The sequence below is a fragment of the Dendrobates tinctorius genome, unplaced genomic scaffold, assembly GCF_039654945.1.
Source record: "Dendrobates tinctorius isolate UK_male_01 unplaced genomic scaffold, ASM3965494v1 ptg000121l, whole genome shotgun sequence".
Taxonomy (NCBI): domain Eukaryota; kingdom Metazoa; phylum Chordata; class Amphibia; order Anura; family Dendrobatidae; genus Dendrobates; species Dendrobates tinctorius.
In genome coordinates this window covers 540453-568006 of record NW_027361789.1, presented here as the reverse complement: position 1 = coordinate 568006, position 27554 = coordinate 540453, and the positions used below count along the sequence as shown (strand labels likewise).

At 46.4% G+C, this 27554-nt stretch overlaps 1 protein-coding gene across 2 annotated transcripts in view; it reads left to right on the top strand.

The window, feature by feature from the left end:
- The first annotated feature begins 538 nt into the window (after positions 1 to 538).
- PLCXD1 (phosphatidylinositol specific phospholipase C X domain containing 1) overlaps positions 539 to 27554 on the top strand; it is a 63239-nt gene continuing 36223 nt past the window's right edge. For both annotated transcript variants that reach the window (XM_073541443.1, XM_073541442.1), the window contains exon 1: positions 539 to 658. In XM_073541443.1, coding sequence (XP_073397544.1) covers positions 547 to 658 — 112 coding nt within the window. In that variant the 5' untranslated portion in view covers positions 539 to 546. The remainder of the gene's footprint in view (positions 659 to 27554) is intronic.

Below are 27554 nucleotides of genomic sequence, written 5' to 3'. Positions count from 1 at the left end.
GCGGGTATCCAAACCTGAAATTACACCTTCATATGTGTCTATAAGTTTAGGTTAGGAGACCCATGGTCAGTCTGGTCATTGCGGTTCATAGGTGGAACATGAATTACACTCTTGTGAACTTTGGCCTGAAGAGTGACCCAATTGGTGTTTATTCTGCACTGTTGTGTTCTTTCATTCACAACACTTGAGTGACATTCTGAATTGTTATCGCCACTTTTAGATATCTTCTGCTCTCAGTGCATGTGTACATGACGAAGACTTACCCTGTATACGTATGTCATTTGGTGCTTATGATCCTTTCTTTTTTCTCACCGTGGAGTTACAGGCGTCCGCCAGTTTTGCAGATGTGAGTTTATACACCCACCTTGTATTGTAGGTATCAGTACATGTGGTTTACTGCATATTTGAGTAAAAGTTAAGGTTTATAGTCCTCAGCCAATCACGTGCTTTTTCTGGGCTGACCTGGTGAGTTGAGGCTACTCTTGTGGTATCCATAAGCCTTTTTTTGTATCATTATTATCTCCTATGATTTCAGGCGTATTAGAAATGGAAAACTGTTACATTTCTGTAAAACATCAGATGGCTGAAAACCAACAATGGATGTCCAATCTGAGTGAAGAACTGTGGGATGTTCCCCTGTATAAACTATCAATTCCAGGTATGATTTTGTGTATCTCTGATCTTTGGCTTCATTTTCTATTTGTAATGTGGAAAATCCATCTTTTACCCTAGGGGAAGACCCACCATTTAGCATTTTTGAGGAGTATTTTTAGCTGTCGGAGAGTCCATAATTTGTAATGACTTCCAACAGCAATGTATAGGAATATACAAGCTTAGGAGCTTGCTAGTTATGCAGAAAAACATTCCTACATCTTGTAACAATGCTTCAATGTCTTACATAGAGAACTGAGGCAATTCTAAAGCTACGTTCACACTTTGTGCTTGACTTACTCAAAGCACCCGGAAAGTTCCTAACACACACACTAAATGGGTATATAGCCCAGTATACTGCCAAAAATAGGTATGTAATACTGCAGTAAACTACACTTTTCATCCCATGGGGTCCAATTAGAAAAACATTAAACAAATGGGCACCAATTTATCAAGAATGGCAGTTTTCTTGCCAGTCTTGATGAGTGGACTTGGAGTCACATGCTCCTAATTCATGCTGAGGTGCACGACTCTTCATGAATCTGGAGCATCTGATGAGTGGCGGGCGTCTCCGTGTGCTATACCTGAAATTCCACTCCAGTCTGGCACCATCATGATGTGATGTTTTTTTGGCTGCAGGGACCGGGAAAAAGGTCTGAGTCAGGGAAAAGATGGATGGTAGGACATACAGGGATATTCTAGGGCAAAACCTGTTTCAGTCTGTCAGTTATTTGAGACTGGGACTGAAGTTAGCCCTCCAACAAGATAATGACCCTAAGCATACTGCTAAAGCAACACTAGCGTGGTCTAAGGGGAAACATGTAAATCTTTTTGGAGTGACCTAGTCAAAGGCCAGACCTTAATCTGTGGTCAGACTTGAAGGTTACTGTTCACCAGAGGAAACCATCTAACTTGGAGGAGCTGGAGCAGTTTTGCCTTCAGGAATAGGCGACAATCCCAGTGGTCAGATGTGGAAAGCTCATAGAGACTTATCCAAAGCGACTTGCAGCTGTAATTGAAGCCAAAGGAGGCTCTACAAAGTACTGACTTTAGGCAGGTGAATAGTTATGCACACTGAAATTTTCAGTTATTTTGTTTGCTTCACAAGAAAAAGTAAACCAAATGTCCACAGTTGAAGACATGTTCTTTACATGAACTGATGCAGACTCTCTCTCAGAAAGACAAACCGTGAAATTCCAGGCTGTGAGGTAGCAAAACGTGAAAATTGCCTAGGGGGATGAATACTTTCACTAAGGCCAGCGCCTAGCTGTCATGGTATTGTATACGTTGTGGGTGAAGGAGAGGTTATGGGAATGAACACACACAGAGATCATATCAGTTAAATGCTGCTATCAGACAACAGCCATCAAAACTAACTCTGGTTGCTGCAGGTAGAGGAACAATCAGAGGAAACGTAGAATAGAAACACGTCACCACTTCTGTATTTATCACCCACTCCTGATGGCATGTTCACTATGACATGCTCCCTTTAAATAAAAGTAAGTCCGAACTCTTTATTCAGTTGTTTAATTTTCCACATCTTTCCATGCAGTCATGGAATGGAAGCACACTTTATATTCAGAGACTAAAATCTTGCCCTGAAAATCTGATGTACTGTCTTGGTCAGCAGTTACGATGTAGTTTTTGCCTCTTAATGTAAACAGTTATGTCATCTGTGTGTGGTGGCCAGCTTGCTGACTGTTTCCTATTACAACCAGGAGCTGTGACCGAAGCGTCAGTGCACTGTATAATGCAGTTGTATACAAAAGAACCAAAAGGAGTACAAGACACCTTATAAACCTTATAATTTATTAAATATTAATTTTACATATAATTTTAAAAGAATTCTGTGAATAATGTAACAAAAATGAAGGACATAGGACAATGAATGTGACACACTCACAATATAAAGATAAGGACCGGGGCTAATAAGACCAATTAAAACATAATATTACAGACATAATTGCAATAAAAATTGTTATATCAATATACAAATAGCATTAGACCAAAAGTAGAGATAAATGTATCTCTCTCATTCTAAGTACGGTATAGAGTATAAAACATGCCACTTTGAGATATATATATATATATACAGTGGGGAAAAAAGTATTTAGTCAGTCAGCAATAGTGCAAGTTCCACCACTTAAAAAGATGAGAGGCGTCTGTAATTTACATCATAGGTAGACCTCAACTATGGGAGACAAACTGAGAAAAAAAAATCCAGAAAATCACATTGTCTGTTTTTTTTTTCATTTTATTTGCATATTATGGTGGAAAATAAGTATTTGGTCAGAAACAAAATTTCATCTCAATACTTTGTGATATATCCTTTGTTGGCAATGACAGAGGTCAAACGTTTTCTGTAAGTCTTCACAAGGTTGCCACACACTGTTGTTGGTATGTTGGCCCATTCCTCCATGCAGATCTCCTCTAGAGCAGTGATGTTTTTGGCTTTTCGCTTGGCAACACGGACTTTCAACTCCCTCCAAAGGTTTTCTATAGGGTTGAGATCTGGAGACTGGCTAGGCCACTCCAGGACCTTGAAATGCTTCTTACGAAGCCACTCCTTCGTTGCCCTGGCGGTGTGCTTTGGATCATTGTCATGTTGAAAGACCCAGCCACGTTTCATCTTCAATGCCCTTGCTGATGGAAGGAGGTTTGCACTCAAAATCTCACGATACATGGCCCCATTCATTCTTTCATGTACCCGGATCAGTCGTCCTGGCCCCTTTGCAGAGAAACAGCCCCAAAGCATGATGTTTCCACCACCATGCTTTACAATAGGTATGGTGTTTGATGGATGCAACTCAGTATTCTTTTTCCTCCAAACACGACAAGTTGTGTTTCTACCAAACAGTTCCAGTTTGGTTTCATCAGACCATAGGACATTCTCCCAAAACTCCTCTGGATCATCCAAATGCTCTCTAGCAAACTTCAGACGGGCCCGGACATGTACAGGCTTAAGCAGTGGGACACGTCTGGCACTGCAGGATCTGAGTCCATGGTGGCGTAGTGTGTTACTTATGGTAGGCCTTGTTACATTGGTCCCAGCTCTCTGCAGTTCATTCACTAGGTCCCCCCGCATGGTTCTGGGATTTTTGCTCACCGTTCTTGTGATCATTCTGACCCCACGGGGTGGGATTTTGCGTGGAGCACCAGATCGAGGGAGATTATCAGTGGTCTTGTATGTCTTCCATTTTCTAATTATTGCTCCCACAGTTGATTTCTTCACTCCAAGCTGGTTGGCTATTGCAGATTCAGTCTTCGCAGCCTGGTGCAGGGCTACAATTTTGTTTCTGGTGTCCTTTGACAGCTCTTTGGTCTTCACTATAGTGGAGTTTGGAGTCAGACTGTTTGAGGGTGTGCACAGGTGTCTTTTTATACTGATAACAAGTTTAAACAGGTGCCATTACTACAGGTAATGAGTGGAGGAAAGAGGAGACTCTTAAAGAAGAAGTTACAGGTCTGTGAGAGCCAGAAATCTTGATTGCTTGTTTCTGACCAAATACTTATTTTCCACCATAATATGCAAATAAAATGAAAAAAAAAACAGACAATGTGATTTTCTGGATTTTTTTTTCTCAGTTTGTCTCCCATAGTTGAGGTCTACCTATGATGTAAATTACAGACGCCTCTCATCTTTTTAAGTGGTGGAACTTGCACTATTGCTGACTGACTAAATACTTTTTTTCCGCACTGTGTATATACACTCACTGGCCACTTTATTAGGTACACCTGTCCAACTGTGTGTTAAGACTTAATTTCTAATCAGCCAATCACATGGCGGCAACTCAGTGCATTTAGGCATGTAGACATGGTCAAGACAATCTCCTGCAGTTCAAACCGAGCATCAGTATGGGGAAGAAAGGTGATTTGAGTGCCTTTGAACGTGGCATGATTGTTGGTGCCAGAAGGGCTGGTCTGAGAATTTCAGAAACTGCTGATCTACTGGGATTTTCACGCACAACCATCTCTAGGGTTTACAGAGAATGGTCCGAAAAAGAAAAAAAATCCAGTGAGCGGCAGTTCTGTGGCCGGAAATGCCATGTTGATGCCAGAGGTCAGAGGAGAATGGGCAGACTGGTTCGAGCTGATAGAAAGGCAACAGTGACTCAAATTGCCACCCGTTACAACCAAGGTAGGCAGAAGAGCATCTCTGAACGCACAGTGCGTCGAACTTTGAGGCAGATGGGCTACAGCAGCAGAAGACCACACTGGGTACCACTCCTCTCAGCTAAGAACAGGAAACTGAGGCTAAAATTTGCACAAGCTCATCGAAATTGGACAGTAGAAGATTGGAAAAACGTTGCCTGGTCTGATGAGTCTCGATTTCTGCTGCGACATTCGGATGGTAGGGTCAGAATTTGGCGTAAACAACATGAAAGCATGGATCCATCCTGCCTTGTATCAATGGTTCAGGCTGGTGGTGGTGGTGTCATGGTGTGGGGAATTTTTTCTGGGCACTCTTTGGGCCCCTTGGTACCAATTGAGCATCGTTGCAACGCCACAGCCTACCTGAGTATTGTTGCTGACCATGTCCATCCCTTTATGACCACAATGTACCCAACATCTGATGGCTACTTTCAGCAGGATAATGCGCCATGTCATAAAGCTCGAATCATCTCAGATTGGTTTCTTGAACATGACAATGAGTTTACTGTACTCAAATGGCCTCCTCAGTCACCAGATCTCAATCCAATAGAGCATCTTTGGGATGTGGTGGAACGGGAGATTCGCATCAGGGATGTGCAGCCGACAAATCTGCGCCAACTGTGTGATGCCATCATGTCAATATGGTCCAAAATCTCTGAGGAATGCTTCCAGCACCTTGTTGAATCTCTGCCACGAAGAATTGAGGCAGTTCTGAAGGCAAAAGGGGGTCCAACCCCTTACTAGCATGGTGTACCTAATAAAGTGGCCAGTGAGTGCATATATATATATATTAGTGGTGTAGTGACCACTGTGTCCACTAGGGGGCGCTGTGTGGAAGTCCCAAGAGAACGGATGAGTGGCAGAATCCTGAAGGATGGTAATGTATCTCAAAGTGGTTTGCCTTGAGATGGAGACTTGTGTATGTGTGATCAGCAATATCATTGCTGAGGTGTTGTTTCAAAGTGTAGGGGAGAAGTCTTCAGGTAACTAGAGAGATGGGCGGGTTCTGGTTACCTACAAATCCACGCAGGGGTGTGTCTGAAAATGCCTGTAGTAAAAGGCTATGTGAGTGTGTGAAGGACCGGTGGGCGTGGCTATAGACCATATAATGTGGCCAGGGTAGGTCACATGTGGTGAATGCAGGGACCCGGTTGGTCCAGAGTGGAAGGTCCCGTGCGCAGGATTGTCTCCTGGCTAACAGGCTGTGTGTAATGGCTGCCAGAGCCTGAAAGTTCCCTGGAGGGATATGGACGTCTGCAGCATGAATGCCGGAACCATGTGGAGACCCTGACGTGGGTGAGATAATTAGGAAGGCTGAAGAGCCTGTGTATGCTGGACATTGCTAACAGAGGGAAACTGTGTAATGGACGCTATGCTGGTAATGCTGTTAAGTGAACTTTCTGTTGCTGCTGTGGTTTATGAGGCGTGAATAAACCGCATGGACTGTTTTGATTTGATGAAAATCCTGTGCCTGATGTGATTTTTTTTTTTTTGTGGCTGCAAGCGAGTATCCCCTACTAGATGACAGCGCTACCTCACATTTGGTGGAGAAAGCTATGGGCATTGTTGTAGCCTTGTTGCTGGGAGTAACGGAAGAGGACTGCAAAGTCGGTTGCTAAGGGCAACGCTGAGCCAGGAAGGCTGACGGTTGGGGAAGCCACTGCCCGGCTGTGGTTCTGGAACCGTGGGGCGGCCTAGTGAGTAAAGGCACTGTCCGAATCAGTGAGCCCAGTGCTGCCGTTTCCTCAGGAGAAAGAGACTGGTGTTTACTAGGATACCTCTGCTGTAGAGGGGTCCGAGAACCTGCGCGGCCAGCAGGTGACGGTCGTGAAAAACGTGTTTTACTGACCAGGATCAGTGAGAAAGAGACTGGTGATTGCTATGGGGTGCCTCTGAGGAGAAGAGGTATCCGAGGACCTGTGTGGCCGACACAGGTAACGGACAGGTGTTCGGGTTGTACTGACCTGGGTCAGTGGGAAAGACTGTGTTCCTGGAGGGTTTAGTGAGCAAGGTCCTGGAGGGTCAGTGTTGGGCAGATCCCTGGAGCACGTGGTATGACCTTGGACCTGGTGAGGCGTAAGTGTTGGGCTGTCTCGGGCCGAGAAAGATGTCCTGAATAACACCCGCTAAGCCCCTGGACCTGGTGAGGCCGGTGTGTTGGGAAACCCTGGGAGGAGGGTCGCTCCCTGAATAGCACCCGGTGCGCCCTGTGTGTTGGACGGTCTCAGGCGGAGACGGTACGTCCTGAATAGCACACAGAAAGAACACGTGAGTTTTTGGAGTTTTTTTGTGTGGTGTTTTTCCTTTCTTCTTTTCTCAACTCAGCCTGCGGTGGCTCAGTGGGGGCACGAAGGTGACAAGCGGCTTCCGGTAACTCGGCGGGGTTACGAAGGTGACAAGCGGCTTCCGGTGGATCGGCGGGTCCACGAAGACGGCACAGCAGGAGCTGCAGTGACTCCAGCCGCTGTGTGTGTGAACAGCAGCCGGTGGTGTTGGTGATCGGTGACAGCAGGAGCTGTGGTGGTGCCAACAAGGACTTGTGTGGTATCGTTAAGACATAAACTGTGTTGTGTGAACTGTGGTCTGAGAAGACCGGTAAAACGGACATGGGGAAATCCCGAAAGGGGGCGGTGGCCCAAATCGGAGTGGAGTCCCAGAAGGGGGCGGTGACCCAAATTGGGGTGGTAACCTAAAAAGGGGTGGAGTCCCAGGAGGGGGCGGTAACCCAAATTGGGGTGGTTCAGGAAATGGCAGCACTGGTTGCCTCAGTGGATATGTCTGGAGTACCGCAGTGTATGTGTATGTCTTGGGAGGAATGTGGGATATCCTTTCCGGGTAGTAACGATGGGCCGCAGGTGTGTACCGTGATGCTGTGCCTGGAAGGAGTCCCTGGTAGGCTGGACTCAGAGTCAGGTGACTGACAGGAACTCCGCTCGTTTTATCTCTGACCAAGAAAAACGTCAGAGTTCGCTGCGTCCACGGGGTCGTTGTGAATTATAAGGTGGACAGAGTCCTGATTGAGATTACAAGGGGGGGGAGTGCCAAGGCGGTAGAATGCCACCAAACTTAGGGACTCGGGACTATGTCATATTTGATGATGTGGGGCAGGAGGGTAGAGACGTTTCTACTGTAGGACTAGCATACACTGAGACGCTGACGCCTCCTAACGTGGACAGGCCAGACGTAGGGGCGACTGGAGAAAGAATGACGTCCGACGAATTTACTGACCTGACGTCACCTGAAGAGTACAACAGTGTGAATGAGAAGGGTGTGATAAACAAAAAGAGCGGAGCTGACACACGGATAGAGTGTGTCTTGGGGGTTCACCGTATGGTGTGGTGTGACTGTGTGACGTGTTGTTGCCAGTAGCCACCCATAGGACAGAATCTAGTGCTGTGCTGACTGAAACTCGTGACAGGCCTGATGGTAACCTGATCGAGAAGTTAACGGGAGTAGAGACACAGAAGGTAACTGGGGGGTTCACGCGACTGACGGGACTAACCCAGGGGTACCCTTTGACGATATAATTAAAGAAATAATGGTGCAACACATGCGGGCCAAAAGAGAACAAGAGCAGGAGATACAGTTAATAAAAGACAGTGAAGGAACATCTCGAACGAGAAAGTGTGATGAGAAAACGGCCGAGCACAGAGTGGAGGAGCTCGAGAAAGAAGTCTTGAAGCTCAGAGGTCACCTGTCAACGTGGCACAGCGTGAACAACACCTTAAGAGAGGATGTGGTAGGGCTTGAGAAAGAAGTCTTGGAGCTCAGAGGTCACCTGTCAATGTTGCAAAATGTGAACAAGACCCTTAGGGAAGAGATGGGGGAACTCAGAGGAGTAGTTAAAAGTCTTCTGCGGGAGAAGCTGGACGAAGACTTACCGCGGGTGTGCGCAAGTGATAACCGGACAGAACGGCCAGTAGCCCTTGTGGCAAAGGGTCATGAAGTGATCAAATCGTGTTGTGACGGACTCAGCTTCTGCTGAGCCCATCTTCCTTTTTAGAGTGGATCCTCTGGGCCGTGGCACCCACCCACCTAGGGCGAGCTGACCTAGTGAGAACCCACCCCCTGTACAGAGAGTGTCAGGGGCAAGACCAAGGGGGTGAGCCACCACGACTGATGGGACCAGACGGCCAGCTCAGGGGGACACTACTGGAGTGTCTGACGACCAGGGACAGGCAGGAAACAAGACAAGAGGTAAGTGCAAGGTATCTTCATTAAGATCTTCAGGATCACATTCAGTGTAAAAACGTGAGAACAAGCAAAACGTGCAAAGTGCGTGCGTGGGCACGCCAAGGTCCATAGCATGGTACGTGCCAGGTGGCACGCCTAGGTACAGGTGAAGGCACAATGGCATCGGACTCCGGACCGCTGCCAACGATCGGCATGATCAAGGCATCAGGCTGCGGACATCAGCTCCGGACATCAGGCCGCAGTCATCTATCTTACGATCTCTGGCAGCGATCGGCAGGTTCCGGGCATCCGGCAGGCAAACCAGGGTTCAGGCAAGGAGGCACGTCAGATATCCAGGCATTGTGCGTGTTAGGGAACACGCCAAGGTCCAAGGCTAGGTGCAAGGCTAGGTGCGTGTGTAGGGGACACGCCGGTTCAAGGCTAGGTGCAAGGCAAGGTGCGTGTGTAGGGGACAAGCCAGGGTTCACAAAACGAGAAAGGGAGCGTGTGTAGTGACACGCCAAAGCACAAGGTAAGACAGAGCGTGTGTGTAGAGGCACGTCAAGGCACAAGGTAACAAAGCAGAGTCCTGCGCGTGCAAAGAGGCACGCCAGGGTCAGGCGAGGCAGAGTCCTGCGCGTGCAGAGGGGCACGCCAGGGTCAGGCGAGGCAGAGTCCTGCGCGTGCAGAGGGGCACGCCAGGGTCAGAGTTCCAGGACAGGGTTAGGCCTGTGCGTGCAAGAGGGCACGACAGGGGACATGGCAAGGCCTGCGCGTACTTTTACAGAAGCACGGGGAGGTATGCCATGGGCAGGCGAGGACCTGCGCGTGCTTTAGAGAGCACGCAGAGCACAGTGCGGAAACAGCGTGAAGTGCAAGGGAGCACAGAGGGCACGGCTGGGGCACTGACTAGCTGATCGGGCTGCGGCACTGACAGACGGGCAAGACTCCAGCGAACCCGGCTGAGGCATGGCAGGCGACACAGCTGTCACTGACCGACGAGCACGGCTGAGGCACAAGCAGGCGGGCACGGCTAGGGCAGGCACGGCTGAGGCACAAACAGGAGGCTAGGAAGGCCAGGCGCATGCAAAGGGCACACGAAGAAAGAGCAAGGGAAGACAAGACGAGAAACAAGACAGAGCTTAGGCAGTGTACGGAACCAGGAACGGAAGCATAGGCAGAAACACGGAATCAGGTCAGAGCAAGAACAGAGCTAGCAGCGGAGCGTAGGCCGAAGCCCAGAGTCGGGCCAAGGCAGAGCCTTGGGACTAGACATGGAAAAGAGCTCAAAAAGTAAGAGAGGAGGAATGGTGCGTGTGCAAGGCAGAGCAAGCAAAGACAGAGACCATATGGAGGAACAAGGCCGAGCATAGCGAAGGCAAGACATTTCAAAAACAGGCAAGGCAGAGAATAACAGAAGGACTACAAGTCCAAGCAGCACAAGGACGAACATGGCACAACGGACAAACATAAGACAAGGCACGGGACAACAGATGGAGTACGAGCACGGAGCGTGTGCAGAGATGCACGACAGAGCAGAGTGCAAGGGCACAGAATAGAGGGAGCAACCCCACAGACCAAACAGCCATGCAGAGAAGCAACACAATCCTCAGGCCCTGAGCATAGGAAGGGGCGGTCTAATATAGGGCATAGCACCTCCTCTTCCGGGTCAGGACCAGGGGAGAACTTCCTAGTTCAGATGCGCCAGGATCACAGAGCGCAGTCACATGATCAGGGTTTCAGACATGACGAGATGATCACAGAACCAGACAGTGCAGGATCTTAGGAAACGTCACATGATCAAGGTTTCAGACATGACGAGATGATTGCAGAACCAGACAGTGCAGGATCCTAGGAAAGGTCACATGATCAGAGATTCAGACATGACGAGATGATTGCAGAAGGCAAAGCAGAAACGCAGGCATCTTGCAGCTCAGCAGACATGAGGTGAGTGTGCACACTGCTCTAGGGAACAAGCAGGATAGCAGACATGAGATGCACGTGCACACCGCTCCAGGGTCATGAGGCAAAACAGACATGGTGAGCATGACACGTGTGAAGTTCGTGAGTTAAGAACTGAAGAAGACAGTCACCCGGTCGGCTCAACTGTAGTGAGGGAAGTGTCCATGGTAAAGCTAGAGCCTTCGGTCCAGGAAGAGAGCAAGACCACAACCTTCCAGTTTGTGATTGATGTACCAGAGGACATGCAAGAAGCCTGTGCAGAGGAAGGTGTGCATGAGGCTTTCAAAGAAGCGGTCAAAGCGTGTAAGGTGCGCTGGGCACCTGAGACTCGGCAGCTGGTGCTAGTATCGGACAGAGAAGATACATCAAACAGAGTAGCTGTCCTGAAAGAGATGCATCTACAATGTCTCCCCACCAAACAGCGGGTCAGGCAGAATAATGTGAAGGCTGCTCGACGCCTAGAATTAGCAAGGGAGGCTATGGATCAGCTGGGTTTGCGGAAAGATGTGGTGCCGGTACCCAAAGCTCTGATTGGGAGAATCATTGCAAGATCCGGGAAGGTAATGCAAGACCTTGTGAATATCTCCGGTGTGGTGAGAGTGAGGATCCCTCCTGATGAAGACCAAGTATCCAGTGAAGTGGATAGGATTCCCATCCTGGTGGTTGGCTCCGTAGAGAGCCTGAGAGACTTTCGGATGCTCTTGGAGTATCGAGTGGGGTACCTGCAAGAGATTGAGCAGTTGAGGCAGGACCGCTGGCGAATTAATAAAGAAGTACGGAATACCAGGTGGCGGCCGCCTGCAACCCAACAAGATGTAAGGACCCGAGGAGTTCCGCCAAGAAGTGACAGGGCAGATGGCCGAAGAATGTCAGCAAGTGGTAGTTCGACTGGCAGGATGACGTTGAGAGACCGTAGTTCCTGTGAGACCCTAAATGAGTCAGACTCAGGCCAGACAGTAGGCCTGTTTAAGACTGATGACCGTACCAACCGGGGGAGCTGGTCGGGGAACGGAACAAACAGAGAGAGGAAGGTGGTGACTAGACAGTGTCTGACAGTGTCAGACAGACTGTAACTGGAGGGTCAAAGAGCAGGACCGATATTCTGACCGCTGGGGGTGGGGGAGGCCTAACGTAGGGAGGAGGCAGTATGACAGTTGGAAAAGGTTCTCTCGACCTGTGGGGCAAGGTGTGATGAGTGCCCGGTCTCGAGAGCCTGATGTAATGTTGTGTGTTCAACCCCGCAAGTTTGAACAGAGGGGCGAGGTATGTGGTGTAGTAACCACTGTCCGCTAGGGGGCGCTGTGTGGAGGTCCCAAGAGAACGGATGAGTGGCAGAATCCTGAAGGATGGTAATGTATCTCAAAGTGGGTTGCCTTGAGATGGAGACTTGTGTATGTGTGATCAGCAATATCATTGCTGAGGTATTGTTTCAAAGTGTAAGGGAGAAGTCTTCAGGTAACTAGAGAGATGGGCGGGTTCTGGTTACCTACAAACCCACCGAGGGGTGTGTCTGAAAATGCCTGTAGTAAAAGGCTATGTGAGTGTGTGAAGGACCTGTGATGAGGTCATAGTCACGTGACCCGGTGGGCGTGGCTATAGACCATATAATGTCGCCAGGGTAGGTCATATGTGGTGAATGCAGGGACCCGGTTGGTCCAGAGTGGAAGGTCCCGTGCAGGGCCAGACTGGGACTAAAGTTCAGCCCTGGCATTTGAAGTTACACAGGCCCATTAGTCACATGGTGACTATATAATATTTTTGTACAGATGTAGGTTACAAGAAGTGAGAGAAGATTAACACGACTATATAACATGTAGTCAGAGCTGTGCCCAGTATTTCAGCTCAGTCCTATTTATTGCTTTTAGGTACAGTACTCCTCCTAAAGCTCTGTCCCCTTTTGTATGCACGGTGACAGAATTCCTGGCAGAACTGCTATCCATTGGGCAACCAGACCCCCTGGTCATAGCTGCCCCTATCATACCTCCCAACTTTTGAAGAAGGGAAAGAGGGACGCCGCTGCAAAGTTTAGGCCACGCCCGGCCACACCCATTTCACAACTAGTCACACCCATGTCCACGCCTAATCGCACCCATTTAGCACTGCTAATCACACTGACTGGTACTGAGGGCACAGTGGCTGGCATTATGGGCACACTGACTGGCACTAAGGAAGAGAGAAAACAGAGAGAGAGAGAGAAAGCACAGAGAAAGAAGAAAGAACAGAGAGAGAAAGAAAGAGGGGAAAGAAAGAACAGAGAGAAAATGAGGGAAAGACAGAACAGAGAATGAGAAAAAGAGAGAAATAAAAGATTCTATAAAGATACTATAGCAGCCCGGCTCCCATTGTAGTAGTGCCCACATGAGCCTCCCGATGCAGGACATATCATGATCCGCTCACATGGCCAGCATCCCCGATTCCAAGGCGATCCTGCTGTCTGCGCTGTCAGAGGAGGACACAGTGATGGATCTGAAGCATTCCTGGTTCCGTCACAATCTCCTCAAGAAATTATCTCATTTCCGGTTAGCTTCCAGCACATCACTTCAGGTGGAACATCATGTGTGTGTTTTAAAATGCTCCTCGGGGCTCCGCCGTGTACTCCTGTGTCCATGGGAAAAGCCCGCTTTGTATGCTTCGTACACACTTGGTTCCGCTCCGTACATCCCGTACACATATGGCTCCACTTGCTCCAGACACCTCGTACAAGCGGCTCTGTTCCGTACACCTCATACACACACGGCTCCTCTCCATACACTTCATACACACACGGCTCCGCTCCGTACACCTCGTACACGCGGCTCCGCTCCGTACACCTCGTACACGCGGCTCCGCTCCGTACACCTCGTACACGCGGCTCCGCTCCGTACACCTTGTACACGCGGCTCCGCTCCGTACACCTCGTACACGCGGCTCCGCTCCGTACACCTCGTACACGCGGCTCCGTTCCGTACACCTCATACACACACACGGCTCCTCTCCATACACCTCGCACACACACGGCTCCTCTCCATACACCTCGCACACACGGCTCCTCTCCATAAACCTCGCACACACACGGCTCCTCTCCGTACACCTCGTACACACACGGCTCCGCTCCGTACACCTCGTACACACACGGCTCCGCTCCGTACACCTCGTACACACACGGCTCCGCTCCGTACACCTCGTACACACACGGCTCCGCTCCGTACACCTCGTACACACACGGCTCCGCTCCGTACACCTCGTACACACACGGCTCTGCTACATCTACCCTGTAAACCCCTCCTGACCCCACACATACTTAACTCATCCAGCACCATGACAACAGCACAGCAGAGTCTTGCATACTTCAGATTGCATCATAGTGCTTCATATTACTTCATGGTAATTTATAGTACCTTCACAGTGCTTCAGAGTACTTCATGGTACTTCATAGTACTTCATGGCGCTTCATTGTACTTCATAGTGCTTCAGACTACTTCATGGTACTTCATAGTGCTTCATGGTACTTCATGGTACTTAATGGTACTTCACATTGCTTCAGAGTACTTCATGGTGCTTCATGGTACCTCATGGTACTTAGTGCTTCATGGTCCTTAATAGGGCCTCATATCACTTCAGGATGCTTCATGGTATGATATGGTACCTTCATAGTGTGAGGAGGAATACAGTCAAGAAGTCCGATATCTACCGCAGAGAGAATCCTGCAGAGAGCCAAAACACACCTGTTGTCCCTATTGACCCATTTTTTCAGGGTAATAAACACCTTCAGAGCCTGTTCCTGGTTGCTCTCCATGTCAGAGGAGTGGACAACTCCGAAGCACACCTCCTCAGCCACCCTACCCAACATCAAGGGGAATGGGTGCTCAGCCAGTGCATCTTCAGGATGATAGCGGCTATATGGGGCATGCCGGAGATAGATCTGTTCGATACATTAGGCGGGTTGAAAGGTTCGCTCCACTGTACAGAACAAGACAGTTCGGATGTACTCGCCGCCCTTCTAAACCCTTGGACGGTTCACCAGACCCTCTGATGTTATGATCGCCAGTTGTTACCAGGATGATGAGGTAATAAGGAGCGAGAGTCATCTTAATAGCCTGTTGGGCCAAAAAGCCGTGGGTTTCATGGCTGAGAGCCATGTCATGGGTTCTCCCTCTGGATCGGGACCTGCGCTCACAAAGACCCTGTTACCACTCTCAGGTCAAAGTTCTACGCCTCACGGCATTTAATTTGAGAGGCAGTTACTGAAGCTAAGGGGATTCTCAGATGACTTAATTGGCACCCTCTTGCAGGAAAAACTTTAACTTTCCATTCAGCAGACCTTTCCGGGGAGGGTCTTTATCCTTGCCATATTAGAGTTCCGGCAGGAAGGGCGTGAGTTCGGACTTGCAGGTAACACCCTAAAAGTCCAAGTTTCGGCTCTGGAGGCCAAGTATAATTATGACGGGCGGGCAACGAAGGGGTAGCTCGATTTTTCTCTGCTTGCCAGCAAGCAAACCCGGTTCACATCCTTCAAAAACCACCTTGGGACCTTAGCATAGTCCTAGATGCTATCACGCAGGGACCATTCGGGCCCATACACTTAGCCTCAATAAAGTGCGTTTCATTGAAAGCCGCCTTATTGGTAGCTCTAGCCCTCCGTCAGGCGCAATATAGATTCTCCTCAGTTCATGCGCAATGTGCCTGACAAGCACAGGTCAGAAAACCACCTATAGTAGCTATATATTTCAATTTCAGGACTATAGAAGTAGTCAGTGACCTTCATAGGAATGTATTAAAAGAGATTACACCAAATCAGATGCAAAAAAAAACATTTATTAACCATAAACTTATTAAAACTAAAAGTACCACTTTTCGGTAGTACCGCCAAATAGGCTCCAGTTATCTTTACTTAACTATTGCTTAAATATAAAATTATGGAAAAAAACTTAAAGGATATTGCACTTAGATGTTACTTAATTATTTTCTACTCATCTTCAGTGGTTTCAATTGCAGCAGAAGCAGCACAGGTACACTTAGAAAAGCAAGGCTGGCAGACGAAAGTTGCATGGGAAAGGCAGATTGATTCTTTACATATTTTGCAGTCATATTTAGAAAGCCTTCTGAAACCAGATACAAATGAGCAGGTAGTACAACTGCGTCTTTTAGAAGGTGGTAGAGTCGGTGTTTGTTCTGGAACGTCCTTGGGACGATATCTCTTCAACCGGTGTTGCAGGGCAAGGGGCATTCCAACCGTCTTTGTACTTCTTAGGCTTAGCTCTCCACTCACCAGTTCATTAGCCAATTGTTTTAGGTACATTCTTCTGCGCATTTGTTTAAGTTCATTACCGAGGTAAATTACTTGTGAGTTGATGCCACCCACATTCAGCATTGTAAAGAAGATTACCATCGGCCAGCGTTTGGTATTTCGACTTACATTGAAATTGCCACACATTTGGTCAGCAGTGTCAACGCCGCTTTTGGTCAAATTATAAAAAGTTATGATTTCTGGTTTCCTTAGCTCCCCAGACTCTGGATCAATGGTGTAATCATTATGTAATGAAGAGACCAAAATCACATTTTTCCTCTCGCGTGGGATGTAAGAAACTAAAATCTTTCCATTACTGAACCCAAACATAGTGCTATACTGTTGTTTGCCTTTTGTATATAGAAAATCTGGCGGCAACTGCCTTTTGTTTTTTCTAACAGTTCCCACATATGACAGCTTTTTCGTTTTTAAAAAATCAATCAGATCAAAGTCAGTAAACCAGTTGTCAGCAGTGATATTTCGACCAGATCCAAACATTGGCTCAGCAATTCTCTTTACCACATCACTAGGCTTGTTGCTCACATTGAAAGGACCTGGTGGCTGTCTTCCACAATAAACTTCCATGTTCATAGTGTACATCATCCTTGCATCAACCATGGCAAAAATTTTAATTCCAGATTTGTTTGGCTTTGATGGTATATATTGCCGAAAACCACATCTTCCACGGAAACCTGGAAGCATCTCATCAATAGTGAGGTTTTGCCCCGGGCAATAGCTTTTTTGACAATTCATAATAAATTGTTGAAATATGTCCCGAATTGGTGCAAGCCGGTCATAACCTTTTCGTTCTGTCCGGGTACTTCGATCATCGAAACGGAGGCAACGGATCAGGACTTTGAATCGTTTCAGATTCATCACAAGGCTGAATTTTTCGATGCCATCACCGTCTGTCCCCCACAGCTCCTCCAAACTTTGCCTATTTGCTCTGAAAGCACCAGCTAGGTATAACAAGCCAATAAATGCCTTGAGTTCAATCACATCAGTGTTTTTGATGTCCCTCTCTCTGGAGAATTGCTCTTTGATTGTGTCAATATACTGGTTAGTGAACCGAACAATAGTTTCCAACATGCTATCTGTAATTAGATTACTCCAACATTCCACTGCAGTTTTAGCTTTTCTAGCACTTCCAATAACTCGAGGAAGGTGTGTAATAATATTGTGGGATTCTCTGCGCTGTTTGTTCTTGGGTGCCTTTTTGTTCCACTTTGTATTTTTATCTTTGCCCAAATAATAAGCTAGATCTGTGTCTGTTTCCTCTGTATCAGTGTCATCACCATCCTGCTCTGTTCCAGAATCAGTGTTACATTCTGCTACCTCATCTTCAGATGAAATGTCACTAGATTCCTCTAAATCCTCAGTTACTGCTGGTTCTTCCTCATCATCTTCTAACAAAAAAATCTTCATTTCTTCTAAATGAAGGGGTTTAGATGAATCATACTGTTTTCTGGCCATTGCAGCAGAAAATCTGAAGCAAGAGAGAAAGAGTATGTGTTAGGGCGCAATGTGCCTTAGAAGCCACCCTCCTTTTGTCTAAGAAAACAGTACTTATGTACACTAACTTAGCATTAATCCTTCATAAAACAAGCTAAATACACAATCGTGATGAATAAAAAAAGAAAATACTAACCTTTCAATTTGTGTTGAAATCAGGCGCAATGTGCCTGAGAAGCCAAAGTGTTGATATCTGCTCACTAGAAGGTCTGCCGAGTCACTGTGATATCAGGTTTCACAGAGCCTCTAGAGTCAGGAGATAACTAGGAGGGGTGGGGTTTTCTGATAAGTGGGCAAGGAGAGAGAAGTGAAACTAATTACTGTGTGCCTGTCAGATCTATTGCGCCTGACGGAGGGCTAGTATCGGCAAGGAGGATGCATGATCTCCAGGCCCTGTCAATAGATCCTCCTTCCTGACAATATTTCAGGGCAGAATAGTGTCAAAGATGGACCCGTCCTACCTCCCTAGAGAGGCTGCTAAATTCCATAGATCCAAGAAAACTACCTTCCCTCTTTTTTATGATAGCCCGGCAACACCGGAGAAGGAGAGATAACATGGCCTAGACGTAAAAGGGGCCATATTAGTCTATATAGATAACTCTAAGTCCAGGAGGCAGAGCAGGGCTCTTTTTTGTCTCTTTCCAGGGTAACAAGAAGTGTGGATCAGAAACGCAATTACATTGGCATATTCGGCAAAAAGGAGAAGGCCCGCCACAGGGCGTGAGGGCACATTCTGCATGAGCCATATCTTCTTCCTGGGCCGAAAGGACGGATGTCCCAATTGAGCTAATATGTAAGGCCTCAACCTGGTCTTCTCCTTCTGGCTTTTATAGTCACTACAGGCTAGATTTGTCTTCTTCCGATGACTTGGCCTTTTGTAGATCTGTCCTTAACACGGTGGGCCCTCCCAGGTGATTATCTCTGAAAATCTCTCAGTGGGTGCTGTTGTGGCGAAGAGGAAAAACCGGATTACTTACCGGTAATACTCTTTTGTAGAGCCACGACAGCACCCGCTCACTTCCCTCCCTTGATATATCTACATGTGGTTCACTCTGGTGGGTGAAGGATAGAAGCTGTATATAAATATGTGAAATGTAGCAAAAGATATAAGTATATATGCTAGAATCGCTCACTGAGCAAATTGACTAAAGCATGTGTGGCAGTTCCTCTTGTTCTCTGTAATCCAACTGAGGGAGCGTGGGGGACCCCCCCTTTTATCTCTCTGTAGGTTTCCTGTTCCTAGGGGTGGATCCCCTCTCTCAGTGGGTGCTGTCGTGGCTCTACAAAAGAGTATTACCGGTACGTAATCCGGTTTTTGATTTGATGAAAATCCTGTGCCGGATGTGATTTTTTTTTTTTTTTTGTGGCTGCAAGGAGTATCCCCTACTAGATGACAGCGCTACCTCACAATATATAAAAAAAATATATATATCAAAGTGGCATGTTTTATATTCTATACCGTACGTAGAATGAGAGAGATATGTTTATCTCTACTTTTGGTCTAATGCTATTTGTATATTGATATAGCAATTTTTATTGCAATTATGTCTGTATTATGTTTTAATTGGTCTTATTAGCCCCGGTCCTTATCTTTATATTGTGAGTGTGTCACATTCATTGTCCTATGTCCTTCATTTTTGTTACATTCACATAATTCTTTTAAAATTTATATGTAAAATTGATATTTAATAACTTATAAGGTTTATATGGTGTCTTGTACTCCTTTTGTATACAATTTTATTTGGAGTATACCTTTTATTTGTGGTTATTATAATTTTTTAACTCCCTTTTTTCTGGAATTTTATCACTGTATAATACAGGCTGTAATTCATTACTCAGTAGTAATATGATGTACACACAAAATTACTCACCATTACATTGATAAACTGTAAGTTGGTGTCAATGGTGAATAGGACCAGTGCTACTGTAATATATGGCCAGCCCAGTGGTTAGCACTGTAGCCTTACAGTGCTGGGGTCCTGGTTCATGTATGTTCTCCCAGTATTTGCGTGAGTTTCCTCCGGGTTCTCTGATTTTTTTTTTTTTTTTTTTTTTCCCAGACTCTAAAGATATACTGATAGGTAAGCTAGATTGTGAGCCCCCATGGGGCCAGTTAAGATGATGTCTGTAAAGTGCTGTGGAATTAATGGTGAGTAAAATAAAAAAAATTAAGTAAAATAATCGTCTCAATAATATCTCAGAAAAAGGGTTATTATAATGACACAGCGCAAAGTGTATGATAATTACTGAAGATTAAAAAAAATTACCGTATATACTCGTATATAAGCCGACCCCCCCCAATTTTGTCACACAAACTGGGAAAACTTATTGACTCGCGTATAAGCCGAGGGTGCACAGTGAGTGGCCCCAGATAATGCTGCTAGTGAGTGGCCCCAGATAATGCTGCACAGTGAATGGCCCCAGTTATGCTGCACAGTGAGTGGCCCCAGATAATGCTGCACAGTGAGTGGCCCCCCCAGATAATGCTGCACAGTGAGTAGCCCCCCAGATGGCCCCAGTTATGCTTGCACAGTGTGTGGCCCCTGTTATCTGCACAGTGTGTGGCCCCAGCTTCGCTGCACAGTGAGTGGCCCCAGTTATCTGCACAGTGAGTGGCCCCAGCTTTGCTGCACAGTGTGTGGCCCCATCATATTGCTGCTGCTGCCGCTGCCTCCATTACAAAAAAAAACAAACTGCATACTCACCTCCATAGCTGCCCCCTGCTCATCAGCGTTGCCGGCTCTGCAGTGACTGTGCAGGTAGAGGGCACGATCGCGCCCTCTGACCTGAATGTCACTGCAGAGGACGCAAGACAGCAGAGCGCAGAGACAGGTGAATATGCCTCCCCCTTGTTCATACTCACCCGGTCCTGGCGCTTGTCTCTGCAGTGCAGCCCTTCTTGTTCCATGTTGTCGGCGCTGCTCTTCCTTCCTGCTTCAGCAGTCGTGTGGTACTGCTCATTAAATATGCGCATATTTAATGAGCGGTTACACTTGACAGCTGAAGCAGGAAGAAAGAGCAGCGCCGACAACGTGGAACAAGCGGGGGGCTGCAGAGGGTGAGTATGATCTCTGACACTCCCCCTTCCCCCCCCCCCCCCCGGTATATGACTCGTGTAAAAGCCGAGAGGGGGACTTTCAGCCCAAAAAAATGGGCTGAAAAGCTCGGCTTATACACGAGTATATACGGTAATAGAAATCCCTGAGCGGCAGGCAGGAAAGAATGTGACCTACATTTAGATCCCAGTGCTGACTGTTCTAGCTAATCTCAGTCCCATCTTGTCTGAGACCTGAGCTATTTCTTATAACTGAAATTTAATTCACAATAAGTAGTCTGAGAATCATTGTTCTTATGATTTTTAACATACAGACTGTGATATATATATATATTATTGTAATTATTTCCAACCACATTTCTTTAACCCCCTTCCCAACATGTGACTTACATTTACATGACGCTTTGGGTTTGGGTACATGGAGTGGGATCGGGAGCTGAGTCCATTCCATACTAAGCAAGTGCCAGATGTACCTGCCTCTAACTGCAGTGCAGAGACCAGAATTAGTTTTGATCGCTGTTGTCTGATAGCGGCATTTAACTGTTATGATCTGTGTGAGTTTTTGTTCCCAACAAACCCCCCCCCGACAATGCATACCGTACCATATCTAGGGGCTGGCTTAAGGCCATGTTTGCCACCATCTTCCTGCATCCTTGGCTCCCAGACCCAACCTCCTTCATAGGAGATCATCATTTTTACTGTATAATACAAAATGAAAATATTGCAGCATGTAATAAAATCAAAGGCTCAAGTCCCCAAGTGGACAAAAAAAATTAAAATGGTTTTTAAATGTTGTTTTTTTTTGTTTTACCATTTGTAATCTCTTTTTTACTAATCTGCAAATAAGGAAATAAGCATATTTTAGGTTGTTGCTTTCGTAAAATTGATCTATCAAAATACAAAATTAATTAACCCATTTCATAAGTTCTGTAAAGAAAAAAACATGAAACCAGAATTAATGTATCACTGTACCAACCTTAAAGAATGCAATAAAAAGCAACTTGGCTCCTGTAAAAATCATACTACCCCAATTCCAAAAAAAGTTGGGACGCAGTGTAAAATATAAAGTACAAAAGATTGCAATCATTTAGAAATCTTTTTGCATTTCTTTTGTAAAAAAATAGCTAATATAGAAATTGATGGCAGCAACACGTCTCAAAGAAGTTGGGACAGGACCATGTCTACCATTGTGTCTGGGAAGCGAGGAGACCGATTGCTGGGAGTTTTGGGAGAGGGATTGTCAGGGGTTTACTGCAACAGAGAGGGGCCAGAAGACCGCAGCATCAGATTTTACATACTCTTGCATTGATTAGAAGAACTTCTTCAAATTAAACAGTGCAGTTTTATGTTAGCAGTGCAAGGGTTAAACTGTTCAGCTTAGCGTCTCTGAAGCCTTCCTGCTTGGATGATCTCAGCTGTTCAGTATTGGCCACTCCTCTCTCCTATATATACTGGTCTCTAGCAATCTGGATTGCCAGCGTTAGTCTAAGGCCGTGGTCACACTAGAGAGGAATACGGATGAGTTAGAGGCGTTAAAAGCATGCATTACACACAGACAAATGATTCTCTATGGGGCAGCTCCCATCAGCCGTATATTTCTCGTCTATATTCTACGGTCCGTGCCAATCGCAGCATGCTGCGATTGTCAGCGTACTACGCCTGTAGTACGCCAATGCAAGTCTATGGGTGCGCTAAAAATAAGCATTACACACGGACCAGATGTGTGACTTGCGAGAAATACGCACCCAGTGTCCTTTAGAAAAGCCGGCAATTCAGTGCGCGATACAGTATAATCACATTGACAGGTTTTATAACACAAACGAAAGAATAGATACACATAGAATATATATATATATATATATATATATATATATATATATATATATATATATACGTCATTGACACACACATATATATAAAGCAGAATAGCCGCTAATTCATTGACAAATTACCGCGGGAGCCCACACATTTTTTTTTACAACGAATTAACCCCTTAAATTAACACCTACACCTCCCAAATTTTACACATCAGCCCTCATCTAATTACTAATGAAAGACATACAAAACAAAACATGAAATGAAATGGTTTACTGTATGTAAACCATGTGTCATTTCATGTCGGGTTGGGGAATGATTTGACAAAAGCCGGCAATTGAATTAGCGGCTATTCTGCTATGAAGAACTCTGTGAAATATATAATATATATATATATATATATATATATATATATATATATATATATATTGTGAGGTGCCAAGGGGAGAGGTACTAGAAAACAGGTATATTTCTCCCCGTTTGTATGTGTGTCTCAATGACGTGTGTGTATATATGTATATATATAATGTATTCTATGTGTCTATATCTATTCTTTCTTTTGTGTTATAAAACCTGTCATAGGGCTCCATTATATGTCCATTTTGCAAGCCGTCGAGAAAATCTCAGCATACGGATGGCATACGGATTACATACGGATGCTTACATGCGCAAAATACGCGACCACACCTTGCTTACGGATGACATACGGAGCACTATTTAGTGGTCATTCATCCGTATTACGCCTGTAAACTACGGACCGTATTTTGCGTCGGTTAGTGTGACCCCGGCCTTATACTGCCTGGTGTGGAGTGGAGGTGTCGATTGTTAGCAGAGGCGTTTGGAGTGTTGATCTCTGACTGCTTGGTGTTTCGGCTGTGTTCAATTCCTAGTCCTCTCCTATTTGGTTTTCCTTCCTTTTCTCCTCCAGTGTTCCTCTCTGTTGTCTCTGACTGCATATTTGTATGTTTGATATTTTCATTTATCTCTGTACGTCCGCCCTTGTTAGTCTGGTTTGTGAATATACATACACTATTCTTCCCCGCTTTCTTGGGTGGGGTAGGGAGACAGATATAGGGCTGATTCCGGAGTTCAGCAACGTATGTGGCCTTGGCATCTTCACCATCAGAAGTAATTCGGAGAGCAGGGATAGCTAGGGCGCCTCTAGCATTAGGTACAGGAAAGGAACCCCTGGCCACAGCAGGTATTCCGACAACAGAGTTGTCAGGGATGTTGGCTGTTATGATTAGGTAACCAAGGAGGATAGCAGGTGAATGGGCTAGGTAACCAGATAACCAGAGAGGTTGGTAGCTTAGCGGATTGCAGACCCCTAAACTGACGACACAACTAGGATTAGCCGTGGGACATACCTACGATGCCCTAGACGCCTCGGCACATCCAAAGAATTAACTAAGCCTAAAGAGAGAAATGAGAAAGCTAAACTGCCCCGGAGTAGAACCCCAAAGGAATAGATAGCCCCCGAACATATATTGCCGGTGAGACAAGATGAGGCACAAAACACAGCCAGAAAATAGAGTAAGCAAATGATGGGGCCCAAACTGTCTAGATAGAACAGGACAGAAAAGGATACTGTCTACAATAGGGTGACCGCAAAAAATCGATGTCGCAATTTTGTCCGTCTGGACCCCACAAAACGATTCCCCTTTCCATCAGAGCACGCTAGGGTTGTAAATCCAAAAGTTAGGAAAGAAAAATTAAAAGAGGTAGGAAGTAACCGACTTTGACGACCTTCTGATAAAAGATGAAGAACAGAAGCAATATGTCCTGCAAGTTGTAAGCAAATGCCGAGCATTATATTCTGACGTTTCAAAAACTACTTTAACAAAAGCTCTATAATAGATAAGATAACTATGTAAAATTATCAACTCATGTAGGTTAGCGTGCTCTGATGGTTCATCTGTGCTACTGAGCAATTTATTAGCCATTAACAACTTTTCATTGTCTGTAATGTTGGGATCAAAAAACGATAATCCCACCAACTCTGCATTCAAATACCACAAATGGTTCGAAAATTTGGTCAGGGCTATTTCTGCAATGTTGTTGTCACATTCTTTATAGTCTAACAGACTATGCAAAATACCTAAATCTTAAAATACCTCAATTTGGATTTTTTCAAACTTTGAGCAACGAGCGGCATGGGTTAACGTCGTTTGATCGAGCTGAAATTTTGGCTATCTCAATATCTGGAAAGGGGAATCGTTTTGTGGGGTCCAAATGAACAAGATTCTGACATTTTTTTTCCCCCCCATATGAGATCCGGTCACCCTAGTCTACAATCACGCAAAAAACCCTAAGAAAAATCCAACAAGTTTGATATGCAAAAATACTGAGGCCACACGACCTCTCCCCCACTAAATCAGAACTCTGGTGTGATCTGGACGCAAAACAAAGATACTGATATAACAAGGGATTAGAGATACAGAAAAGACTGACACAAGCTGTGGCATATGAAACAGAGTCTAGCACAGGTCCCAACAGGGAACCCGGCTGAACTCACACCAGCAGAGCAAAAATCAGAGAACAGCAAAAATGAATCAAAATGCAAAAAAGATTCAAGCAGACAAATAACTTATCTGAAAGATGCAGGACGGAGCAGGAGGCAAGCAGACTTCCAAAATGCTCAGGAAGCAAACCAAATCACCAGCAACAACTGAGGGAAGGTTGCTCACTTAAATCTCTCCAGTCTCTCTCAGGTGATTGACTTCTGTCAGCCAGACAAGCTCCATTACCAGCAGCAACCACCAGAGGGAACCCACACTCAGAAGCCAGGCCAAAGGTGTTCACAACAGTTGGCCCATTCTTGTCTGATGTGGGATTCTAGCTGCTCATCAGTCCTGGGTCGTCTTTGCCAAATTTTTTGTTTCATAAAGTGTTTTATATTTATTACTCTTTACTGATCGTGGGGGTCTTTGCAACCTTACTTACACCATTTGAATGTTCTGAAGTGTCTCTGTGACTGACTAAAAGTTTTCTAAACTTTCAGTTTTACTTAAGCAATTAAATAACAGTCTGTCCTTGTGTTTCTATTCATGCAAATTGGAAAAGATTATCACTTTGTATTTATTCGGTCTCCCATGACAGCACCACGAGAGAGGGGATCCGCCCTTCAGGGACAGGAAACCTACAGACATAAAAGGGCGGCACCTCTCTCCCGCATTAGTTGGTTTCCTGTCCTTGAACCTCTTCATGCATACCTGTGAAGAAGGTAAAAGATAGAAGTCATACCCAGGCCTGGTCGGTCGGCTCAGGCAGCGGTGGTCCCCTCCCTCGGCTGGTCCAATGCCCTGGAAGCTCCACAGTTGGTCCAGGGGGACTGCACGTTGAGCGGTAGCAGGCAAGTGGTGTCCAGGTAGGATGACTGGCTTGGGCGTGGTCCAATGCTCAGGTGCAGGTAAATATGCTCAGGGCTGGCGGCGGTGTGTGTGCTAAGGGACTGCGGTTCTGGCGCACGGTGGTGGTACCGCTAGCGGCCGAACAGGCCTGGGTGGCGGTGGCTGGGTGTGCTGTTATAATGAGTCACCGAAGGAGGAAAAAACAAAATACTAGCTAAGTCCAGAAAAACCAGAGAGGTTGGCAGCTATTGGATTGCAGACCCCTGAACCTATCCACAACAACTAGCAGTAGCCGTGGGGGGTTCCTACGGTGCCCTAGACCCCTCGATCACAGCCGGAGAACTACATAGCCTAAAGACAGAAAGGGGAAAAACTAAACTGCCTCAGAGCAGACCCCAAAGCAATAGGCATATAATGACGGTGAAGCAAGATGAAAACACTAACACAGATAGAAAGATAGGTTGAGCAAATGATGGGGCCCAAGCTAACTAAAATAGGACAGGATAGGAAAGCTGCTGTCTGCCATCCGCAAAAACCCTATCCAAAATGTGCCAACCGACTGATAGGAAAAACAGGCCCTGAAGTCGCTAAGCTTCAAAAGAGTAAATCAGCACTCAGGTATATTCTGAAGACAGAGCAAAAGATCAACAGATCAGAGACAAAAATGGAATTCAGCTCACCCCCGGCCGGGGATGGCAGAACTCCCAAAAAACAAGGCAAAACAAAAACAAAACTGAAGTGTACAAAGCAGAGCAGAAAAACTTAGCTTTGAGACGCAGGAATCAGACTGGTCTCCAAGAATCCAGCAGGATCACCAGCAAGGCAGAAGGGCGTCGGCTGCCTTATATCTAGTCCTCAATCCCAGCCACCCAGTCATCATCTAGCTGCCCAGGTGTTTGGTAATCAGCCTCACTACCTTCCTTCACCATAGGAGGGAGTTCATCAGACCTCAACGGTGAAGGGAAAAATGAACTCACAACAGTGTGCCCCTTGTGATGTGGCAGGGACACGTCCTGTAACAGGGCTGGGATGCACCCCCTATGACGCGTCTAGGGTTCCCGAGGATGCGGCAGGTTGCCACGGCTGTAAGTCTGTAGAAGGACGCGATTCCTGGGGCTGTGGGCATGCGCGTCCAGGGGCAGGTGGCGCGCCGGTTGGGGCATGCGGGTCTGGAGCATGGGACCGGAAGGGGGTGTCACCGGCGGTGGGAGTGCCGGGGGGGCGATTGGAGGGTCACGGCCTGCAGATCCCAGGGGAGGAAGCAGTTGGCAGGCCACGTGGAGGACTGTTATGAATGAGTCACCGTAGGAGGCAAAAACAGAAATACTAGCTAAGTCCAGAAAACCAGAGAAGTTGGCAGCTATCGGATTGCAGACCCCTGAACCTATCAACAACAACTAGCAGTAGCCGTGGGGGGTTCCTACGGTGCCCTAGACCCCTCGATCACAGCCAGAGAACTAAATAGCCTAAAGACAGAAAGGGAAATCTAAACTGCCCCAGAGCAGACTCCAAAGCAATAGGCAGCCCCCAACATATAATGACGGTGAAGCAAGATGAAAAAACACTCACACAGATAGTAAGATAGGCTGAGCAAATGATGGGGCCCAAGCTAACTAAA